Genomic DNA, 22,851 nt, shown 5'->3' on the forward strand with positions numbered 1-22,851 from the left:
AAACGATGCTGTGTTAATCTTAGCCACAGGGTGCATCATCCCCTTAAGCAGAGACATGAAAGAGTAAATATAGCCCGTGATCTGCCAACACAAATACTTCCTACCTAGTTTACCATGCCCAATAATTAATGTCAGGTCCCCACTCTTCCTGCCTCCCAAAATCATGGTTTGTGGTATTCATTTTTAGTGTTTTCTGTGGCTTAAAAAATGCCCCCCTAATTGTTGTTCCCACTGGAACATCTGAGATTACTGTGACATGAATGTCGTTGTTACACATTCCTCAAATCCTGTGGGAGCAGTGTTTAGTTCCGCCCGAGATGGAGAAAGGCCAGGAATTTAACTTTCTGTGGTGAAATTTTAAAAAAGGGCAGTTTGGCCGCAGTCAAATGAGCTTAAGGTAAACACATTAAGCGGAAGGGCTGTGGCAGGAATTGACAAGGGGGAAGGGAGTAGAGACAGTGTTGAGATGGGGAGACTTTTTCCACACATTGGCAAATTTTGGACGTTTGCACCTTTGCACTTAAGAAAACAATCTGCCAGACCCAGACCCCGACCCCAACCCTGTTTGGCTTTGACTCCAGCTCTGAATGGGGAAAACCACTCATTTTCTCATGCAAGGCCCCCTCTGTGTGTGTACTGTGTATGCACAATTGTGTTTGACTGTGACTGTGTGTTTTTGTGTGTTTTGTGCACAATCTTATCTCAGTTTCACTCAAGAAAATGCCACCCATCTACACACAAAACGGGGGCTTTGTGGTAACCCCCTAAAAGAAACTAAAATATCTCTCCAGACAGAAGCAAAGTGTTGCTGCCCACAAATATTCATGCGGTTATGCCACAGATGGTAGCCTTTCATACAGCCCCAGTATTAAACTGAAGGTTTCAGTCTTGGTGGGTGAAACATTTTTGTTTTCCCCAATGGGTAGCTCTTTCTACCACCTTGCTGGTGACCCTGAGCATCTGTCCCAGCCAAGAGCTGAGGAGAACATTCCCCCGAGAGCCTTGTTGGGTAACTTAGAGTTGTAACTGCCTATTAAAACAGGAAACTGACAAACCCTTGTAAACCAAACTCATTAGTCATGTCCCGAAACACTGGCTCTGAGCTATAACATTTTAATTGGTATCCTTTAAATGTTGTATCGCTACATTATGTAGTGTGTTTGCTTGATTTTGTTTCTTCTTTTTTAGAGTTTTTGTTTCATGTATTTAATGTGTGTGTGTTTGGAAAAGCATAGACGTTGTCACCAAGATTACAGCTAACAGGGAAGTAAACTACATTTTCATAGTGAAAGGATCAGTATAAGTAGAACTTTATTACATGTTCTGCCATTTCTGCTGCTCACCTATTATTCTTTTGAAATCTAATACATTTTCCTCTGTGAAATGTGTAATTTCATCTTCTGTTTTTCTTTTTTACTGTAGGACATTCTTGCAAACTACTGACCAAGAACATGGGCATGCTCGTGATCAATGAGGACACACTTGATGTGAGTATTTAGTATTAGTGAGTATTTGTCTACCCACAAAGTATCAGACTTCCTTGCACACAGAACTGTCTAACCACAACAGATAAATGTTTTACCAAACAGTTGCTCTTTCTAATCTTTTTAGTTTCAAAATAATTTAGTTTTCATTCATTTTAATCCAAAAAGTAAGTAAACATGTCACTCATCTCATCCATCCTAAATTCTCCACAATTCAGTTTATAACTAACACAAATGCATATTACATTGAATGTAGCATAATTCTTATGACCAGACTTGGTTTGTGCTCATTCTTAATATTACTAATTGCTACTACACCGTTTTACACAGTTGGTGAGCATTTCCCAGTTCCTCTATCATTCAGACAGAACCACTGATCTTTTCATTTACAATTAAATTAGTCTCAATTTCGCATTAAATTACTATTAATATATATTAATATTTGCCATTGTGTTATTTTAGTTCTGTAAGAGATAAATGTCAATTACTTCTCATGTCATTGTAGATGTTCACCAGAAAACAGAACAACATATTTCATTATATTTATTCAATTACATTCATATACATTCTGGGGAGAGGGAAGTCTGGGCTTCCCTGCTTAGGCTGCTGCCCCCGCGACCCGACCCCGGATAAGCGGCAAGAAGATGGATGGATGGATGGATGGACATTCATATACTTGTGATTCTTATACATGTCTAGCACTCATTACATAATTCTGTCTTCCTACACAGAAAATCCAGTTTAAAACTGAACATACAGTATGTTCAAACAATTACCAACACATTTTAAAATACTGGGGGTGATATTGGCACAAAGTCCAGTTTCCTCATCAAACTTATTTAAAGAAAAGGCTTTAAGCTGAAAGAATGAGGCCACGGGGAGCCTTCCTCTCACACAGCGACCACACATCCAAAATCTGCCCTTAACATCTTTAAAGCTGGTGTTATAATTTCCGATTACCCAAAGGTCACCTGGGATCTGTAAATTTTGTCATCAGAACATGTACGTGTAGGCTCTGTGCTGACATTCCTCCAATCTGTGTGCAAACTGGTCCATGTGGCCACTACACTGCAATAGATAGACACCAATCTACTGCACATGTGTGAAACATTACCTCCAGAAAGTAATATAAACAGAACTACTACGTGACTGTGGTGTCCTCAGCTGTCTGTGTACGCGCCTGCTTGGGACAAGATTCTGGGCTTTAGACACCCAGCAGAGAAGTCTGTTGACCCTTCAGCAGGAGAGCCTTGTCAGTTGTTTCTGAGATGAAAAAGGGAAAAGGGGCAAGTCTCTGCACTTCCAACAGGGCAGAGGAGCCACAGATGGAGAAGAAACTCAACTAAGTTTAGTTTGTTAGACAAGAAGGGTGGATTAGTGAGAAGAAGTGGATAAAGGAGGGGAAAGCAGCAGGGGGGTTCTTTCAGAGTGATGACGGATGGCCTTCATTCTGTCAGCCAGTCGTTATGCGTGATGAATGGAGTTGAGGTAAAAACTCGGGGTCGGTGCATTCATAAGGCACACGGACCGGCACTTTGAAATGTCAGCTCCTATTCTCTTGTGGTTGAGCAGATGCTTACATAAGGCAGTTTGTTAAAACGCAAAGGGAGAAACCTCTCGGCCAAGACTGAGGAGGCACAGTGAGCAGAGGGCCAGGCAGCAGCGCTGGTAATTCTGACTGCTCTCGTGCTGCGGAGGAGAGTAATTGGAGCATGTCTTCTCTCTTTGCTGTGTTTAGAAATAGTTATCAAAGGGAAGAGAGAGTTTTAGACATCCCCTCTACTAAATCTTACTTGAACTGAAATTCCCTGAGTGAAACTCGGTCTCCAAGGTAGGATTAGGTCATTTTGAACAGCTTTGTCTTGCAGTCAGCATATTTAATCATTTGGAGAGCTAACAGTGCTTATTGAGCACTAGTATATTAATCTTTACAAAGTACAGACACAAATAAATGGGGCTCATTATTCTCAGTTTAATAGAAAATGTATGTGTTTATTTCGATGATTTTAAAAATGGAGGTATATTTTCAGTGAGATATAAGTCAGGAAAGTATGCGTCCATACATCTCTAACTGTGGTGCAGTAAACCCCTCTTGTGTGCCTCCTAGTATAAGACAGATGATGACATTACAACCATACAAATGTCCAGATTCCACATCATGAGTGTCACGTCCTGTTGGCTATATCACTCAAGGGATATATCAACAATAGAGCTCAGTCTTTATGGGAAGCTCTTGTGGATCTCTGAATGGACGCCACATACCCTTTCCAAAACCAAACACTAGCTAGTCACATAGGCTAAACTGGTCATTATAGCCATAACAAAGAGGCTTTAGGAGGAGACATATAGCATTAGTGCTTAAACTTCTCAGTGTAAATTAGGGGGAAATGGCTACACTACTTGAGGAAATGGTAAACTTTGCTTATCACAGCAGTTGATGAATGGATTATGCCCCAAACAGACCGAATCCCTTCTCATACAACCGGTATACCATCTTATACAAAGCATGCACACACATATGCACCTCATGCATATGTTGCTTTTTTAACTGAGATGGCTGTGTAGTTGAATATAGATATATGCTTATTCCGACACAAACATACACACAGGGCTGCCCTCCGCTCACCAGCTCGTACTGTTTCACAGACTCCATCAGGGATGGTTAAGTCTTTGCAGCTGCTTTCTGCTTGTATCCTCTTGCTCAATTTCTCTCCTCTGTTAATCCATCATCTCTTTCTGTGTGTGTCTCTCACTCTCCTCATCTCGCTTTGTGAAACGTAAAGCCCCTTTCTCCAAATATTTCCTTTAAGCTGGGGTTTCAGAGTTTTGTTATGCCAAGCGAACATTGCGTGGTCCCCCTGGTACAATCTGACTGCTTTGACATATCGGACCTTGACACCATGCCGGACCCCTCCCTCCCTCAGTCCTGTTAATGTCCAACTTTTTTTCATGATTACAGCTGTTATAGCATCTGCTTGGCACATTTTTAGTTTATTTTGTTTATGAGGATCTCCATAAGCCATTACACTAGGCAACAGCTACTCTTCCTGAGTTCCACATTGAACACAAAATACATACAATACAAATCAAGATAAAATGGACTTTTTGGACATTTTTAAAAACAAGAAGAAAAAAAACAAACACAAAGTGTAGGTAAACGGGTGAAGAAAGGGAAAAACAGTGCCATCTCTGATTAGAGGATAGCTTGTGGATGGACATTAGGATGTATAACTTGCATTGTACCTGCCCATTTAATCTGTCTTTCACTTTTTAATATAGTCATTTAATATTTAATTAGCACCTGCTGCACATATGCCAAATCTTACCACACCCCCGGGAAAGGTATTATTTAAGCAATTGCTTCTGTCATATTTTTGAAATTTTGCTGCCATGTTCAGTAAAAATGTGTTTTTCTTATTAATGAAAATACACATGTGGTACATTTTCCTCTCACTCAGAAAAATGGTTACATACAGAAATTGGCTTTATTTACTAATGGCTTCAACATCTGCGAGGAAGATGATGGAGCGATGATCTCACCACTCTATCTATCCAGTCCACATACCCCTATACCAGGACAGTTAATCCTCTTGTCATTCTCATATTTATAGCTTTTCATCATCACTCATCATTGTAGCTGTATATACTGTATAAGCAAACGTGATCCATTCACAGAGCTCATCCATGTTATCACCTCATGGACGAGGTCTGACTGTAATAAACATGTGGAATACGGATTAAACACTAAGAGCAGCTGCTCTGCATCAATTTGGGATTAGCAATAAGAGTGGAAAGATAATTTATTTAATGTTAATTAAAGACATTGAGTTAAAATTCTTGTATAGAGATTAATGAACTGGTATTGTGAGTAAAAAGTATTTTCTCAGTATGAATGTCATTGAGGAGTTCTTCAGTGTTCAGTGTACTACAACATGTTTCTTTTGCATCTCACCACAGTGCATAAAATATATATAGTAGTAGTAGTTGTAGTATATAGTAGAAAACTAACAAAAACACAGTTTTTCCTCTTGAAATGTATCTTCTAAAACATAGAAACTTCTTTGTTGCTGAGGTAATGTTTTGAAATGGCAAAAGAAAAAGAAAAAAACATGCAATCATTTTTCTAATGAACCACTGAAATGTTGCCAATATATTTAAAAAATGTAGATGCTGTTATTCTCCATCATTAACTTGTTTATTTAAATTTTCCTTTACGAGTTTGAAAAAGCTGTTATTCATAGATTTTATGTACACTTAATACATTGTTCAATCATTTATACTATTTTTATGTCTAATAGACAAATGCTTTTAACAAAAGCCAAAAATAAACAACCCTTAATAACATTACTGACTAGTATATGAATTAATCATAATCAACTTGCTCATTAGACTCTTCAAAGCCAGTCCACCGGGAAAAAAGATGATCTAACAACAGTGCAAATTTCATCAACTGTAACAAAAAAGGCTTTATTATTCTCATAACCACTTACAACAGCTGACGTTCATGAAATGTTTTCCATCATACAGAGAACAAGGGAAACCCTCAGCCACCACTGTGGAATGCTTGGAGATGCCCTCCACAAGGAAAACGACTTTGCCCTCATTATTGATGGGAAGACTCTCAAATATGCTCTCACATTTGGAGTGCGACAGTACTTCCTGGACCTCGCCCTGTCCTGTAAAGCTGTCATATGCTGCAGGTAAGATTTATTCTTGAGAAACAATAAAATAAGCCAGAGACAGTGATTCCATTGACCAAAATAAGAGAATGAAGACAGTGTTCTCATTGCTGCAGTCCATCTTCCTGAATCAGCTTGTACTTTTGAAAAACTTAAACCAGATATGTATATAGAGAAAGACAATGTGGTATTGTTGATCAATTCTTGAACTTAAAAGCTTTTTAATCAATCAGCTCTTTCTCTAAAACAGATGCAGGCACATTGTAATAACTGGACAAAATCAACTTTGTTATCTGCAAAAACAATTTATTGCAGTGGGCACATATGCTTTTTGTTCCTCGAATAGTGGTACTTTGGTACCAGTTAAAAATGCCCAATTTAATACTGCCCAGTATTGGACAATGAATTAGATGAATGCCTGTTTTAATTAAAGCTCTCTATGGTTGAACTACAAAGTATTACTGTATTCTTTGCCACAAAGGTCGTTGACTATTTTTATGGCAGCACTTAATTAAAATGGCAACTTTCAACATTATGAAGGTGCACTGTTGACTTGCCCAGGCCATATAAATAATAGAAAGTACTTAAGTAGTCAAGCAACCATGACGGGGTCTGGGGCCAGACGTCAGCACCATGTTTTCAGAACAACAGCAAATCTTTTGGTGCCACACTATGAGTCAGTGCATTACGTCAAATTTTTATTCATTTTTTCCCCCCACCTCTACTTGCCTTTGCCTTGTGTGCAGTCTGTGGGCACTAAAAGACAGAGGAGATGAATGAGGTCTCTTTAAGCATGAAGAACATTAACATTAACAGTATAACAACCTAAGACAGATATGCAGTTTACAGCGTCATCTCTTGAGACTAGCAGTACTGTACATTACTCTCTGCAAGCCCCTCTGCAATCCTCTCCCAGAATATTGCAAGTAGTTTTTGTGTGGTGCAGTCCTTGACCAAAAGGGTGCCACCCACATGCAGAGGGTCAGACGCGTGATCCCTCGCTAGCTTCCCATCATCAAACACTGTCACAGACAAGTCAAAAGCAGCTGCTACTGGGGATTAAAGGAAGTCTCTGCAAATGTTTTCTTCACTTTCCCACCCAGGCACCTGCATTTTGTAATTCTTAAAGAAATTATGCAAAAAATGCTCCTCTGTTTATTTTTAGGGTGTTCACTAAGTATGGCACGCCTGTCTGTCTGCATCGACCTACTGTTCTCCAAAGCAGAGGAAGAGCTTTGTTTTTTTCCAAGTGCTGATCTCAAGACTTTCTTTGTGAATGAATGTTATTTTATGCATACCACAATTATTCTGCCCAAGACTTGGAAAGTAGGAAACATTATATCCTGGAAGATTCTGGATATTCTTTTATAATTTCATCTGTACTGTCCATTATATACTATACACTATGGGCCTGATTTACTGCGTGTTATTGCGTGTGTAAAAACGTGTGCAAACTTGACCCGCAAAAAATGTGAAAGCTGATCTACTAACGCAGCGCACTGAGGTTTGCGTCTTGCAACTGTGCAAGATAGTACGCGCTGCCCATTTAGTACATTTGCCATAATGAATATGTAATAGGGGGCGTTTCAACCCCAGTGTGCAAAATACAGGGAGGAGAAAATGCAAATATGTTATTTAGCACGCGCAATCTATTGCACCGTGCACACAATTTAGTACCCACTATTTGGGATCTTAGTAAATCAGGCCCAATGTCTTACGTGTCTTTTATACTGCATATGACTCTATTGCCCTCAGTATTGACATGTGTTATGAAACTTACAAGTTGTGACTACATTATATTGTTGCATCAATTTTAGACCAAATTCTTCACTTTGGTTGTATTTGATTATTATCACAATATTACATGTGCTACTACTCTCTTTTAGGGTATCTCCTCTTCAGAAGTCAGAGGTGGTGGAGATGGTAAAGAAACAGGTGAAGGTGATCACGCTGGCTATCGGTGATGGTGCTAACGACGTAGGAATGATACAGACAGCTCATGTCGGTGTGGGAATCTCAGGCAATGAAGGTCTGCAGGCAGCAAACTCATCTGACTACTCTATTGCCCAGGTGAGCACGGTGGCAGGGATTCACACCTATGTATTGATTAAAATGTGTTTTTGTACTACAGTAGTAGTCTGAAGTTCACCAATTCTCATTTTAATTGAAATGCTAATTTAGCATTTTAGATGTATTTTTGACACATTGTAACTTGTAACTATCATGCCTGTGGCATGTACCTAATGTCATCCTGGTCATCCAGACACAGTCAGAGAAAATGCAGAGAAAGTGCAGGTCATATTAGGTGATTGATTAGCTGCTTAACTTCTGATAATATCATGCACAGATTAAAGTAAAACTATCTTCAAGATAAAAGATGTAATATTCTCAAGATAATCTAAAATAAGTTCAATGTCAGCATTAAGACTCAAGATCTATAGAAATGCTATTAATTGTTACATTATTATATAGTTTTTATTCCAATTTCCTATAATGCTGACACCATGCTAAATGCAAAATCATGCACATAAATGAATCCATACCTAATTTCTGTTTGCTCTGAAGCTGCAGGTTCATGTCCTCAATTTGGTTGCTACATTGACTTTTATGTAATTTCTTGGAAGTCATATTACACAAATTGCCAGTCCTGTCATTGTCTCGTCAAGGGTAATGTGTGTCAGCGATAGCGTGGCACATTGTTCTCAGTAACAATAGCTCTTATGTTTGCCAGGGCTTAGGCTTATACAGTGGGGTAGTAACACCTGTAAAACAGGCATTTTGTGACACCCAACTCTCAACGTAACTACACAGAAACAGATTCTGGCAAAATACTACTTAAACACATACTTATGTCCGAGTGACAAGTATGTCTGAATCTCTGGATCGATATGTGATACTTGTAAGTAACAAAAGCTCTGAGTTCCTGTGTCATGGCTCTGTTTCTACACAGCATGCCGCTCAGTGCATTATGTTGCTTTTACAGCCACAGGGCTTGAGAGTATGGGAAACCAATAGCTGACTAAAACACAGTACACTTTCTGTGCTTCAGTTTGCAATTACTATCCAAGAGACCTGGGTTTGTCTTAAGTGCCCCCTTCAGTCCACATGACATGTACAAGGTATATTTCTTTAAAAGACAGGTGGCCTCTTATAATCCATTTAGCTTGTGTCTCAGCCTCAAATTAAATTACACCTCCAGACTTTGACTGGTGTTTTCCATATATTGGCGTAACGGTACGTTAACTGTAATTTGCTGTCTGGAAATGTAAATCAATCCTGCCAAGTTGTGCAACTTGTTTTTCTACTCATACACTGATTAGTTGATTTATTTTAATGTTCCAGAGTATCAGATGGTCTCCTGGCTGTTTTAGATTATCAGGTGGCTAGTTTCTTAAGATTTGATACTCGAACACTCAGATTTATCTGTTGCATTAAGTGGAGAGTGAAGAGACTTTGGGCAGAGGCACCTCTGCTGGCCATCTGTCATCAGCTCAGGTCTGCGTTAACTGATGTTTGATCCAACCACTGTAGAGGTCAGACAAACTGGGTGCCGCCACTGTGCTTTCATTTCACGGAGGAATACTGCTTTACTACTGAAAGACAAGCAGACCTTCAAATAAACAAAACTATGTTTACCTTAGAAATTTGCAGTTTAATTTTCCTCCTTCCTTGTACTCTGGTTTCAAAGATTTTTTTAAGAACTTTTCCTTTTGTCAGATGAAAAGAGGATGCAGTGTAGATGTTTCTTGTGGTTACGTTTTGCGCTTTGTTTTAGTCATTTAATGGCAATCAAAGATGAAAGACTTGCCTCGAGTTCTGCTCCAGTGTAATCACACTTATCAGCCAGAAATTGCACTGTAATTGTAAGTTCACCACAGGTCCCATATAGTAGGATAATTATAAAGCCATTTAACTGTTATGCTGATCCTTTGGAGACCATTTCCACCATATGAATTCCTTCATTTTCAGCAGCTCAAAGCTTGGTCTCAGAATCTTTGTCCAGAAATTTCTGGAATGTTTTAGTGAGCGATTTGGCCACAATGCCCCATTAGTGCTTTATCTCTCTACTAGGGAATGACAAAAGGTTGCTGCTTTCTTTAATCCAGAAGTTCCTGGAGCTGCTTTAGTGTTCCAGCACTGATTTCTGATTGTGAAGACTCATCAGACAGTGTACTGTACACAGACCTCTGCTATTCATTTATCTTGGTTTTCCTCCATTTACTTCCCTCCCACACAGTTCAAATACTTGAAGAATCTGCTGCTTGTCCACGGAGCCTGGAATTACAACCGTGTAGCCAAATGTATCCTGTACTGCTTCTACAAGAACATTGTCCTCTACATCATTGAGGTACGTCTCACACAGTAGCTCCCAAGACTGAGTCATGCAATGAACCAGATCTGAAAGCAAAGCATTGAGATTTTTCCACACAACATGATTAGGAAAAGGCAAAGATCCCTTGTTGGAGTTTCCATGTTTGTATTTCTGTTGACTGGCGCCTCAGATTGCCTGCCAGATTGTGCAGCTCCTGCGTGTAAGGTTTGAGTTTTGACATACCGGGACAGAAGAAACACAAACACACACCAACACAAACACACACTTTCATCTTTATGTCCTTGTGAGGACACTCATTGACATAGTGCCTTCCCTATCCCTTTAACCTAACCTTAATCATCCCAACTAAATGCCTTAACATAACTCTTACTCTAATTCTGATCATTCTAACCTTAAAAGTAAGTCTGAAGCCCCAAACAGCTCTTTGAACTTGTGAGGATTGACCAAAATATCCTCACAGAGAAACACAGAAATGTCCTCATAACACTGGTTTTCGGCTGAGGTAGGTTCTCTCAAAGATTGAAAGACACACAGACACGCACACACACACACACACACACACACGCACATTCACCCTCACACACACTCAGTATTGAAGGGAATATCTAATTATCTGGATGTCTGCCTTCAAGACATCCTTGCCAGTTATTTCAGCTTTAGAATATTAACCCACAAGGCTCATCTGAATCATTGTGACATACAGCCAACTCACTAGAAATGCTATTAAATATAACTAATATAGATTAAATGTGAAAAGTGGGATCAGATGTGAAAAGTGGGAACATATTGAATCTTTGTGGAATTTTGTTAAAACTGAATTATAGACATGATAAATTTTAACGACAGTCATTGTTATTACTTCAATTTCACTGTATCTGATGATTTAGAAATGGAAAATATGGAAAATGGAAAATTAAAAACAGGTAATGAATGTGCGCCAAGTTGTCACTGTTGTTAGCCACTCAACTAGCGTCTCTTTTTGTTCAGTCTGTTAGTGCGCGGTAGGTTTGATGACAAATGACAGATACCAGACCCAGCACTGATTGCAAGTTCAAAGCTAAAACCAAGAATGACCAGACAGGTTAAGTGCTTCCTATCAGCGTCAGCTTTATCAATGGGAGTGTTCAAATGTTTTGATCTACTGCCCATACACTGGTCTGATGGAAGTGGCAACTCTGGCTTTGTAACTTCTCAAAACTTCCTTATCAGAAGTTGCCTGTGAGTGTTTGACCACACTTTGTCCCACACTACACAAAAGGAAGCTCTCACACATTACAGCACTATATGTTGATATAATCTCCTAGAGCTGCAACAATTAGTTGATTAATCAGTTAGTTATTGCCAGTATAATAATCACTTGAGTGTTTTTTTTAAGAAAACACAAAAATTCTCTGTATCCAGCTTCTTAAAATCAAATGTTTTCTGTTTCTTTTAGTCTTGTATGATAGTAAACTGAATGACTTTGGGTTGTGGACTGTTGGTTGAGAGAAAACAAGATAGATTTTGAATCCTGGGCTTTGTGAAACATTTTTTACCGCCTTCTGACCTTTTTAAGACCAATGAATAATCAATTAATTGAGACACTAATAGGCAGATTACTCAAGAATGAAAATAATTTGTTTGTAGCTATACATTTTATTTTCTTCTAAATGCTCATAAGTATAAAATGTGTTCTGACTAATGAGTACTTTGGTGATCATAACTTTATTGAACACAATGTAAAAAAGTGTTTTCACCACGCATAATTTAAAAGAATAAACAAGACAAGGGGAGGAAAGACATAAAGAACAGTATATTGTATATTGTATATTATATATTATTAGAGAGTAAGTGATTTACACTCCTCCTGTGCCTTTCTTGTGTTACTGGGACAATATAGAAAGTGCCACAGTACATAGTGGCAGGAAAGGATCAGCCACATGTTTTGAGAGTATCATCAGCACATAACTTGTCACAGAAATATGAGCACTCTAAAATTCTCTTTTGTTCATCTTCTTTCTGTGACACTTGACCTCTGATCCCCTTTTTCATCCTCATTCTAGTTTATGTGCCGTGGAAAATCAGTAGACTACCTTTTACATTCCAGCATGTCTGCCTGCTTCTGGCTTATTGTGACCTGAAGAGAAAGAGGATAGTCAGTGTTTTGTTTTTTTTTCAGGATATATCTGTAGTTACATGTAATGCAACTGTTTGGTCATGCTGCCTTTTTACAGATAATGTAAAAGTAGCAGTTGTAAATGCAGATCCAACATGAAATTCAATTTGAAACTAATTTAATTTTCAGAAAAAAAACATTATGTATAAAGTTTCAAAGTTTTACAAAGTTTGCCTAAATGTTGAGTGTCTTTCATTTTCATCCCTGTTTTGAACCATGTGTAATGGTCAGCGTTTTCCACACACTGAATTTAAATCCAAAATAGGTGGCACAACTTTTGAAATGTTTTATACATAACACATCACCATTACACATCCCATCATTCTAATCTTACTCTTAGAAACTCTTTGCCCTTTGTGGTGAATTTTAAATGGAGCTCCATAATCACATCAAAAACGGTAAAAATTCCTCTCAACATGTTTATCCGTTCTTTCTCTGTTCAACTTGAGCTCCTCTTTGAAACATACCAGGTCCATTTTCAAAGCAGGCCTTTTCCTACAGTTGGAACATAACATCTATAGTTCTGTCTGCAGGGCGAGCTTCTTTCTAGCACACCTTTTGTTGCTCTCTGAAAACATAACTCCCCCTGCCCCCGTGCTATGCTCCTTCGGGGGATTCGAGTAGATAATAGGAGATTTCTTCACTGTTTGGCTGCTTCAATATTTCAAATGTCCCTGTTTTGTTAGACCCTGACATTGAACACACCAGCAACCCCAGGGTATGGGTAAAAGCTGCATTTGTTGCACTAATAGGTTTACTTTTGTGCACACATGTTTTTCTCGTTGACTCCCAGGCTACCCTGTGCTGAGAGAATCAAAGATGGTGACGGGAATTTAAACTTTTTTTGTTTGCAGCACTATTGTCTGATACAGTGTGTGTTACATTTTAAATACAGGGACTGGGAGTCTGTGTTTAAGCCTCTTTTCGTCTACACCTCTCTCCACTTGGTCTTTGCTTCCTTTTAAGAGACATCAAGTAGGAGGGTAAAGGATTTTCTGGCTATTGTGGAACACCTGAATGTAAGCGCAACTTGGTCTGAGGGTCTTGGAACAGTTGTGTGATCATTCAGGATTTTTCATGGCTCGCTGAGGGTTAATTGTGAGTCAGAAAGTAAGACTGTCACTCCAAATGATGATTGACTGACAGCTGGAGCAGCTTCACAGAACTGTTGTTTCTGTTGGCTTCCCCGATGCTGTTGATTATGTTTTACATTCCTGTTTCTAATCAGTTCAAGCGTGTTCACGTGTAAGCCATAACTTTCTGTTTGGTAGAAATTGATGGTTATAATTACCCAAATATTTTTTAAACAATGTGGCAGTGATTAATGAACTTCAACCAGAATTTATAACACCTACATGATACAAATTACGCTGTTAAAAGATAGGATTGAAAATAATTGAATTCAGCCACATTCAGGCTAAGAGACCTTTCCAGAGGAAGCCATAGCAACTTAATTCAAACGGCCACTCCAGCTGGCCACTCATGTTTGATTGACACATTGCCAGGGTGCAACAGAGGGGGCTGATGGACAAGTGGCATTTATGAGGCAATTACATGAAAGCTCATTCAGTGGGGCTCAGCGTAGTTAGAGAGGGCTCGGAGTTGCAGAGCAAAGCTTGCCGACCGGCATTCTGATTGAAACCACGGAGGCCGTGCCTGGCATTGTAAAACAACTTGTGTTTGTAGCACCACATATTTCCAGCATATTTATCAGCTCCTTCTTTATGGTCCCTCTTTATTCTTTGGTTGCTTTGTGTATGAATTCCATTAGCAATTCTGCAATACTGAGCTTAAGAGTATCAGGACTCACATTGTTGAGGACAAATGTCATGCGCCCCCCACTTCTTCCAGGCCCCCGCCACTTCTAGACAAGGCCTACAGAGCTGTGGAATCAATGATTTTTGATTTGCTGATGAATATGCAAGGAGTCTTCTTATCGGCTAGCCGCTGCCCAATCCCCCTTTTCTCAGCTCCCACTTCCCTCCATCACTGTTTTTCACGATGTGCAGTGGGGGAGAGAGGCCAACCACACCCCTCCGCTGAGTGGCACTCAATGAGGAGAAGAAAAGAGGAAGAAAAATCCTGCCTGGTACTTCCCCTAATGAGCAAATCAATGCATCTGTCCCTCAAGAGATGGGAGAGGGAGAAAGAGAAAGAGAGAGAAGCTATTGGGACCCCAAGGACCAGGCCAAAACACTCACACAGAAGCAGTTACCACATGCTATGAATAGGAGCCTTTTTTAACTTAGCACAACAATATATCAGCCCAGAGCCTTTCATTGAGCAGAGCTGTAATTAATTCAGCAGTTTGACCTACCCGCTAGCCTCTCGTTACCATTGCTTGAGCCACGCTAATGGTTGAACCTGCCTCATGGCTTGCACTTCATCTACACATAACCCATAGCAACGGCAACTGAATGTATTTCTCAGCAAGCCAAGACCCAAAACACACAAAACTATTCTCACCCTGCCAGTAGATGTACTGTACACCTTCTGATTCTCATGGTTACAAAGTCACATGGTACCAGATTGTGTTGAACCTCCCATGTCAGTTTGAAAACTGGCCCCCTCATATAAAAGAAACAACATCATGGTAGAGTGCACCTGATGGAGGGGAGGGTGGGATCTGTGATGGGTGGGTGTGGCAGATAGGGGAGGTGAGGGACAGGGTCTGGGAGGCACACACATAAACACACACAGTCAGTCCTCGTCTTTACGCACCCGGCCTCTCTCCCTTGACCAAGGGAATGAAGGGGGGGTTGAGTGGGTGACAGACATTTGTTTTCATGCATGCGCTTTCACGATTAAATGGGACGGGCCAGTGGCAGATTGGTATTGGTCATGTAGAGAGTGGCAGTGGCGGGTGGGGCCCTCAACTAGGCTTTATCCCAATCTGAGAATTTGTAGCAGTTCATGCCTTCATAATGAAGTTAAATGAAGCGAGGAAATGCTTGGTTGGCCATGGCCAAAACACAGAACCCCTGATGTTCCCTCGACAGCTTTGGCGTGAGCAACAGCAAGAGCCTGTTCTGGACCACTAAGTGTCAAACTGTAACACAGTGAGAAACTGTTTCTGATTTACTTTCACTATACAAGCAGAATTTAGATGGTACTTGGAGTCTGTCTCCTGTATACCAGATAAATACAACAACAAAGATATGTTGTTTATGCCTTAGTCGTTTATCTGCTGCTATACTTGCATCTTAAAATTATAAAATAATACCTAGCTTCTGTCCTGATCTTAGTGGACTTGTTTGGTTCAAATAAGTATGGCTGATCACAATACTGTGATAAGACTCATCCCCACACAGCATATGGTTTGCATTAACTGCGTCTCCCTCTCCTGACACAATAAATCAAAGTATCCATCGTTCAGAGTCCCCCCCAGCCCTGCCTCTGCCCCCATAACTAACCTCGTCTGTCACCCTCATGTCTTCAGGTAGATCAAGGAGGGAAACAGTGGGCTTGATATATGTTTGTAGGTAATCCTGTGATGAATCGAGGGAACAATTTGCATCATGGAGGTGGCACCTGGAGGTCTTTGTTTTTCTGCCGTTTTCTAGATCAGCCTGTTTTTGACCCCTCTGCCTTTCCTGAGTTTGAAACCTGGCTAAGTTAGACTAATGGTCTTGTTGATCACAGGTCAACACTTCAAACAAACTCACATTATTTTTAGGATAATTAAGTTATTTTATCATATTGACAGGAACCATTTATTTTTTTCCAGCTTTCTTGCCAAAACAACTATAATTACAAGATTCATCACCTTGCACTAATTTTACAGATATATTAGGCATTGCTTACCCTTTTGATTTTGATTTTTTTCATATTATGAAACCCTGCAGTCTCTACTTGAAGTCTTTGTTGTCATAAGACAGTGAATGATGCAGTGTAATGGAAACATTGATTGTTCTGTCTGTAGCCTGTCTCAAATGTGATTATGGTAACCACTCACTAATAGAAAGCATATACTGAAAGTGAGACTACAGAGATTTGACAGTAACTTCATCATCGTGTTTGAGTATCAAATTCATGGATCAATACCTTGCTGTTTAAAATAAGAGTAATGTAAAAGGGAGAAGTCAGTATTTTGGGCATGACACCATCCCTGTCATCCCTGTCAGTCATTTAAATTGATTTACACTCACATATAAATTGTATTACATAATTTACGGTTTAATTTACACACATGCATTGCTTGCTTGTCCTTGTTTTTGCTGTTCTTACTCTTTCTTCATGTCATTGTGTCTCCCTTAGATCTGGTTTGCATTTGTCAATGGCTTCTCGGGTCAGATTCTGTTTGAACGCTGGTGCATCGGCTTGTACAACGTGGTGAGTGTTAATATAATTTACTCTCTAAAGGGTCCACTTTACAACATTAACCATGGTGCTTTCTGACAAAGAACTGATTTCCTGTGGTGCCCTAAAACTGATCCCTTTATTGCGTGACTATGTCATTAACATCCTGAAAACATTCTCCTTAATTTATGACCTGTTGTCAAGTCCATATTTCCCATGTGCCCTAAACTATGTACTGAATGTGAAAGAACAACAGTTTTCCTTGCCCCAAAGAGTGTAGTTAGCAAGGGCAGCTACGTTTGAATGATAAAAAGAATAGGAAAAATGGCGGCGAAACTGAGCTAGCTGCTGATGTTGGGAGTCCCACAGGGCTCTATTATAGGACCACTCCTAATGAACTCATATTTCATATCTGTCATGAATTTAGTTGAAGAAAAAATGTGCATCTGCAACTCTGATCTTTAATACCATGCCATTAAGCCCACAAGGATTTGATATGTAACTTTATACTGTTTATTAAAATGAACTCAATTCAATAAACAAAAGTGAATGAGAGAAGTGTGAAGTGAAACTTCCCCACACTCCTGATCAGCCTCAAATGGAAGTAATTTATGGGAGGGACAAACTGTCAAGTGAGAAGGACATTTTCACAGCCCTGCCTCTTGCATTCAATTCATAATAAACCACCACCACCAGTACTGTATTGGGGGTGGGAGGAGGGTTCAGCCTTTGACTTTATCCGAAAAAATTGAGGGAATTCCTCCGACTCAGTGGGAGTCTGTTGGAGGCAGTGGGCTGAATCCACCCCTCAATGGAGATCTTCCTGGGCCTGGCTCTGAATAAGAAAGGAGCCCAGTGGAGCATGTCCTGTGGCCCGCTGGTCCTGCAGTCTGAGGCGTGCAGACTCCCACTCCAGATGGGCCAAGAGGGAACTCACACCAACTGACCCGCTGAGCCCCCCAGCCACACAATACCAGCACTCCTCTCTCAGCAGCTGCTATACAGAACAACATTACAGCACCACTAAGAAATTACACTTCAGCCAGGCTTAAATACCTGCTTCTTAGTCAAGAGCATCGCAGATGTTCATTGGAGATGGGTTTTGCATATGAACAGACCTGAAGCATGACAAATCAAAATAAGAAACCCTAAGGGGTTTTAAGGTCAATGGTCTTCAATGATGTAAAATAAAGAATAGGGCAAGTGGAGAAAAGAACGAAGTGAAATGTACCACAAATGTACCATATGGCATTGATAGAGACACATGTATACCATACATTTTTAGTAATAAGATATTTGATTTGATTACTCACTTTGTGCATACGGTAGTTTTATACATATATACATATGCATATTTTTCTTTGATACATAGTAGTTTGTTTATGTAATGAAACTGAAATTTGAAATACAAAATGCAAAATACGTGTTCACAAAAAAGGATTTATTTTCAACATTGCCTTGTCCGTTTGATAAGTCCTTTTTTTAGATATTTGTTCAAATGTGAGAGTCTGTGAGACACCATACATTTAGCTGCTGGAATAATGCCTTTCCCTAGAAGATATTTTATTTTATTTTATTTCTATTTTCTAATCAATTTCTATTAGTAAGTTCTAAAGATGGGTTGACCATTTGTATTAGTTTTATCAGTTGGAAATTGAGATATTATGAAAATCTATAATTATCTGAATTAATATTAGCTTTATTATTGATTTTTCTGTGCATGTGTTTTTCTTTTGTCCAGATCTTCACTGCTCTGCCTCCTCTCACTCTGGGAATATTTGAGCGCTCCTGCAGGAAAGAGAACATGCTGAAGTACCCAGAACTCTACAAAACCTCCCAGAATGCTATGGGTTTTAATACCAAGGTAATTTTACTCCCTATCAAATGTTTTTTATGTGTATGCAAGTTTTCTCCATATAGTACACTGACACATACACACAAAAATATCTTAAGGTCCAGTTTCAAGTTTTGCTCCACGGCCTCCAACTACATCTCAAGGACTGTACAGAGCTTTAGCCTCATGCTAACAAGTTTTAATATAATAATATATATCAAATATATATAACAATAGACCTTGAGTGAAGATTCTTCTTGTTAAGCTACTTTTGTCAAAGTCAAGAACTCTCACTACTTTTAGAATCTTTATGGTATTTTCATTACATGTATTTGTGATAGTACCGTGGATACTTTTCTTTTAATTTGTACTTAACTGTGCCCATTTATTTGCTGCAATAAGCTTAATTTCTTTATGAACCACTACCCTGTCAGTTTTGTCAGTTTGTTAGTTAATCTGTTATTGGAAGAGTAGATTAAATAGGTCAAATGTACTTTGTAAATACAAGTTAATCATAATATATGTATGATGAGTCTATCTTTAACTGCTAATATGTACTAGAACACAGCTAAAACTAAGAAATATTTGTACTGTGAACGAAATTGAGAGGTCAAATGTTCCAGTTCTTACAACCAATTAACATCACATTAATGGCACGAGATGTTCCTGTCGTGTCGTTGCCCGGGACTGATGCCTCTCTCATCACAATGACCCAGCAGCTGTAGTCAGGGGGTCTCCAGTTGTTGCCTGGTTTGGCCTGGCTTGACCTATTCTGTCTGTCTGCGGGGGCCGTCCGTTAGCTTTCCCCCGCTGGTAATAAAGATGTCTCCTCCTTTCTTCGTGCTGAGCCAGAGACTTCTAGAGGCGTGATGACCTGGTTAGCGCTGCATGGAGGTGGATTAAAGACGGATTGGCCATGGCAGTCAGGGGCAGGGAAGGTCAGATGGGTAGGGGGATGCAGCAGAAAGAATTCTCCAATGGACGGAATAGAGAGTGTGCTGTCATTGTGTTACGGCATTTGTTGCAGAAATTATGCAATTTGTTTAAGTGAGTCCCTGTTTGTTCTCAGAGCAGGGCTGTCAGATTGAGTTTAACCCACGCAGGACCAGACTGAAAGTACCAAATGACAATAGACTTTCCTTTTCCAATTTTACTGAGCGAGGACGGTTTACCTCTAAAGCTAAAATGACCATGTGAATCTCTTTTGTCCAAATCAAGTCAAATGCGTCTAAATTATTTCAAAAAAAATTTAATGACGATCATATTCATGTAACTCTAATTTCATGTGTGTGTTATTTAATATAAAAGTAATGCATATAAACCAGTCTGCCTAGTTATTAATGCAAAAACTGCAAAATATCTGATATTGTAAACTCACACTGGACAACTCACTTAAGAACACACTTATTAAAGAAAGCTGAAAAACTAGAAAAACTGATGTTTGTTGTCTGTTGATGAATGCAGTTGTTAACAAGTTCTGACAGCATCAGACGTTCTCCTTATTCCATTAATTATACTGTAGATCAGAGAGATGTTTATTCTCAGTGCTGATTTAATGCTCCAACATTTTGGTTGAGGTCTGCTGTAGGGTGGATTTTCCCTTCATTAACTGAGGACTTCATTAACTCACTTGTGCCAAAAAAGGGTCACGAAACTATGTGTCTGATAGTTAGAAGTAAATGAATCTCAATTTTGTTTGGGCCATGTTTTCCAAGACCCGTAAATGATGACTCGGCCAGGTCAGCAGGTTGTTTTTGCTGGCTTGTCCACTCTTTTCCCGAGATATTTTCCTTGCAGCTGGCCTGAGGCGAGGCGAGAAAATCCAGCAGGAATTTGGCCCCTCGAAGCCTGTCTTTCTGCACGCCTGGCTCTTTTGTACACAACAGATACTGTCTTTGTGAATTAAAGCTGTTTGTGTTGAGGTGAGAGAAGGGAGTGAACAGGGGTGTTAGAAACTCAAGGCGTGGCCTCAACTGTGTTGCCCGTTCACTTTTAATTACTTAGTCCTAACACTTAAGTCATTCTAATAAACCACACTAGTCTTTATATAGTCATAGTGATTATAGAAGTTTACCAGCGTCTATCACCTCTTATAAAGCACTTTTCTCTTTGTTATACTCTTTATTTATTTCTCCATCTTTCCTTTCTTACTTCACCCATTTAAATATAAAAGGGAATGGGTTGGCAGCTCTGATAATATTTGGCACAATATTAATTGCTGGCTTTCATGATGCTTTTTCTTTTTTTTTTTTTTTTGCAATTAGGAGTCTTTACAGGACAGGCAGGGCATTCATCTGGGGGGGATCCTTAGCAACTTTCCGAGGATACAAGGGAAAGAAAGAGATCAGGGTGGCTGAAGGGGTGAAAGGGAGGATCCCACTGTGACAAATGATTATGAACATTTATTGATTTCATTAGCATTCATTATTTGGAGGGGAAACTGGGGCTTGTCTGCACCCCCACGGTGTCGGGAATGGGATAAGATAGAGGAGGCTGATGGAGAGCTGAGCCTGTCAGTGGGAGGCTAATTGACACAAACATGTGATTGTAACATTAGTGATAATTTAGTACGCATTTGACCACAGAGACAGAGGAGTGGGGGTTGCTTTCAGCCACTCCTTGCTTTAGTGTATTGGGTTTTGTGTACACAGTGGGAGGGTGAGGTAATCCTGGGTGAGGGGTGGCTGCTATGGGACTTTGTTTGGTCAGTAGGGAAGGTGAGGAGGTCGTGCCACCGAGGCCAAGGTATATTATAAAGGCTCATAGTCTAAAACTAGACTTTTCCCTTCACTGTAACCTAGTCTGTCTTACTCTCTTCTCCTCTTAATTCTTTTTCACATCCTGTCCTGGCGCAATTTTTAATAACCCTACAATGTTAAGCAGTGGTGGTAGTTATTAGATAATGATTCAAACCTGTGGGAATCTCAGGAAATTGTCAGTTTTTAGTGTGTCTAATTTGTCTCGTTTAAGTTACGTTTTACTGACAGGTTTGCTGAAGTTGTTGAAACGGGTGCTTTCAAGAAAGCGAGCCTTCAACTTCTAGTCTGCCAGAAACTGATGATTTAAAAGGAGGCCAAAGATTGAAATGCAATGTTTTTTTTGTTTGTATTTTACCTCTGTCAGCTGTTTACTCTGAGAATTTTCAGCTCCCAGAATTAACACCAACGTCTGGGTCGGCACAGCACAGGGGAAGGAAGAGGGGGCACAAATGTGGAGCAGTTTTTGGCAGAATAGATTTCACGGCTGTTTCATGCTACATCGCCCATTAGTGTTTTGTTTGGCTCTGGTGTTGCATAATGTAAATTTGAAACAAGGTGGTTTTGGAGCGGGAGTATTGATTTAAAAGGCTCATCCAAAGTCTGGATGCTTACAGACGCGCACATACGCAGACACACACGCAGGCTGCGGTCCACACCGCGATTTTCCAGGCTCTTAATAATTACCATGAAAACAGTTTAATCTCTGTCAGGCCTGTCAGTCTCCCTGTGTGTGTTTCTAGGCTGATTTCTGCTTGTTTAAACTCTCCTGTCATTTATTTCTACACCGGTTAAAATTCTCACATGAAAGGGCCAAAGCCTAATGAAATGTAATGAGAGGAAACCCTCACACTCGCAGCACATATATTAATGTTGTATAATATTCTTATTGTCGGGGTGAGGACGTGTATTTTGCAGTTTCCTGTTCCCACTGCTTTTTTTATTTGAATTTCTCAAATGTGTTGTAATCTAAAAAAAAACAACCTAGAAGTTAAAACCTGCATGCTGACATTGTCCACTTGCTTTTCACTGCTCGTACACACACTCAGCAGCCTCTCTCTCCCCCATAACACACACAGAGGATATACAACGTGTCTGTCAGCGGGGTGGCCATTGAGCATAGAGGCCCCGACAAAACCTCCACTTAGCCTAGCGCTGGGATGGCACAAAGGACCCAGGTCAGGGGTCACTTGGTAGGCTGGAGCTCCCCACACCCTTTTCTCATGCTTTTTTTCCCCTTTTTGTGTCTCTCTCTCTCTGTCTCTCTCTTCTTGGAATCTCCTGCCGCCACCAACCCCCCACCCCCCACCC

At 39.9% G+C, this 22,851-nt stretch overlaps 1 protein-coding gene across 1 annotated transcript in view; it reads left to right on the forward strand.

The window, feature by feature from the left end:
• The window catches only part of atp8a1 (ATPase phospholipid transporting 8A1), a 106,846-nt gene that overhangs the window by 59,360 nt on the left and 24,635 nt on the right, over positions 1-22,851 (forward strand). The window contains exons 24-29 of the mRNA XM_053324146.1: positions 1,423-1,487; positions 6,012-6,184; positions 8,050-8,233; positions 10,401-10,511; positions 16,909-16,983; positions 18,692-18,814. Of these exons, the coding sequence (XP_053180121.1) occupies positions 1,423-1,487; positions 6,012-6,184; positions 8,050-8,233; positions 10,401-10,511; positions 16,909-16,983; positions 18,692-18,814 (731 nt within the window). The remainder of the gene's footprint in view (positions 1-1,422; positions 1,488-6,011; positions 6,185-8,049; positions 8,234-10,400; positions 10,512-16,908; positions 16,984-18,691; positions 18,815-22,851) is intronic.

The sequence above is a fragment of the Scomber japonicus genome, chromosome 8, assembly GCF_027409825.1.
Source record: "Scomber japonicus isolate fScoJap1 chromosome 8, fScoJap1.pri, whole genome shotgun sequence".
In the NCBI taxonomy this organism is placed as follows: domain Eukaryota; kingdom Metazoa; phylum Chordata; class Actinopteri; order Scombriformes; family Scombridae; genus Scomber; species Scomber japonicus.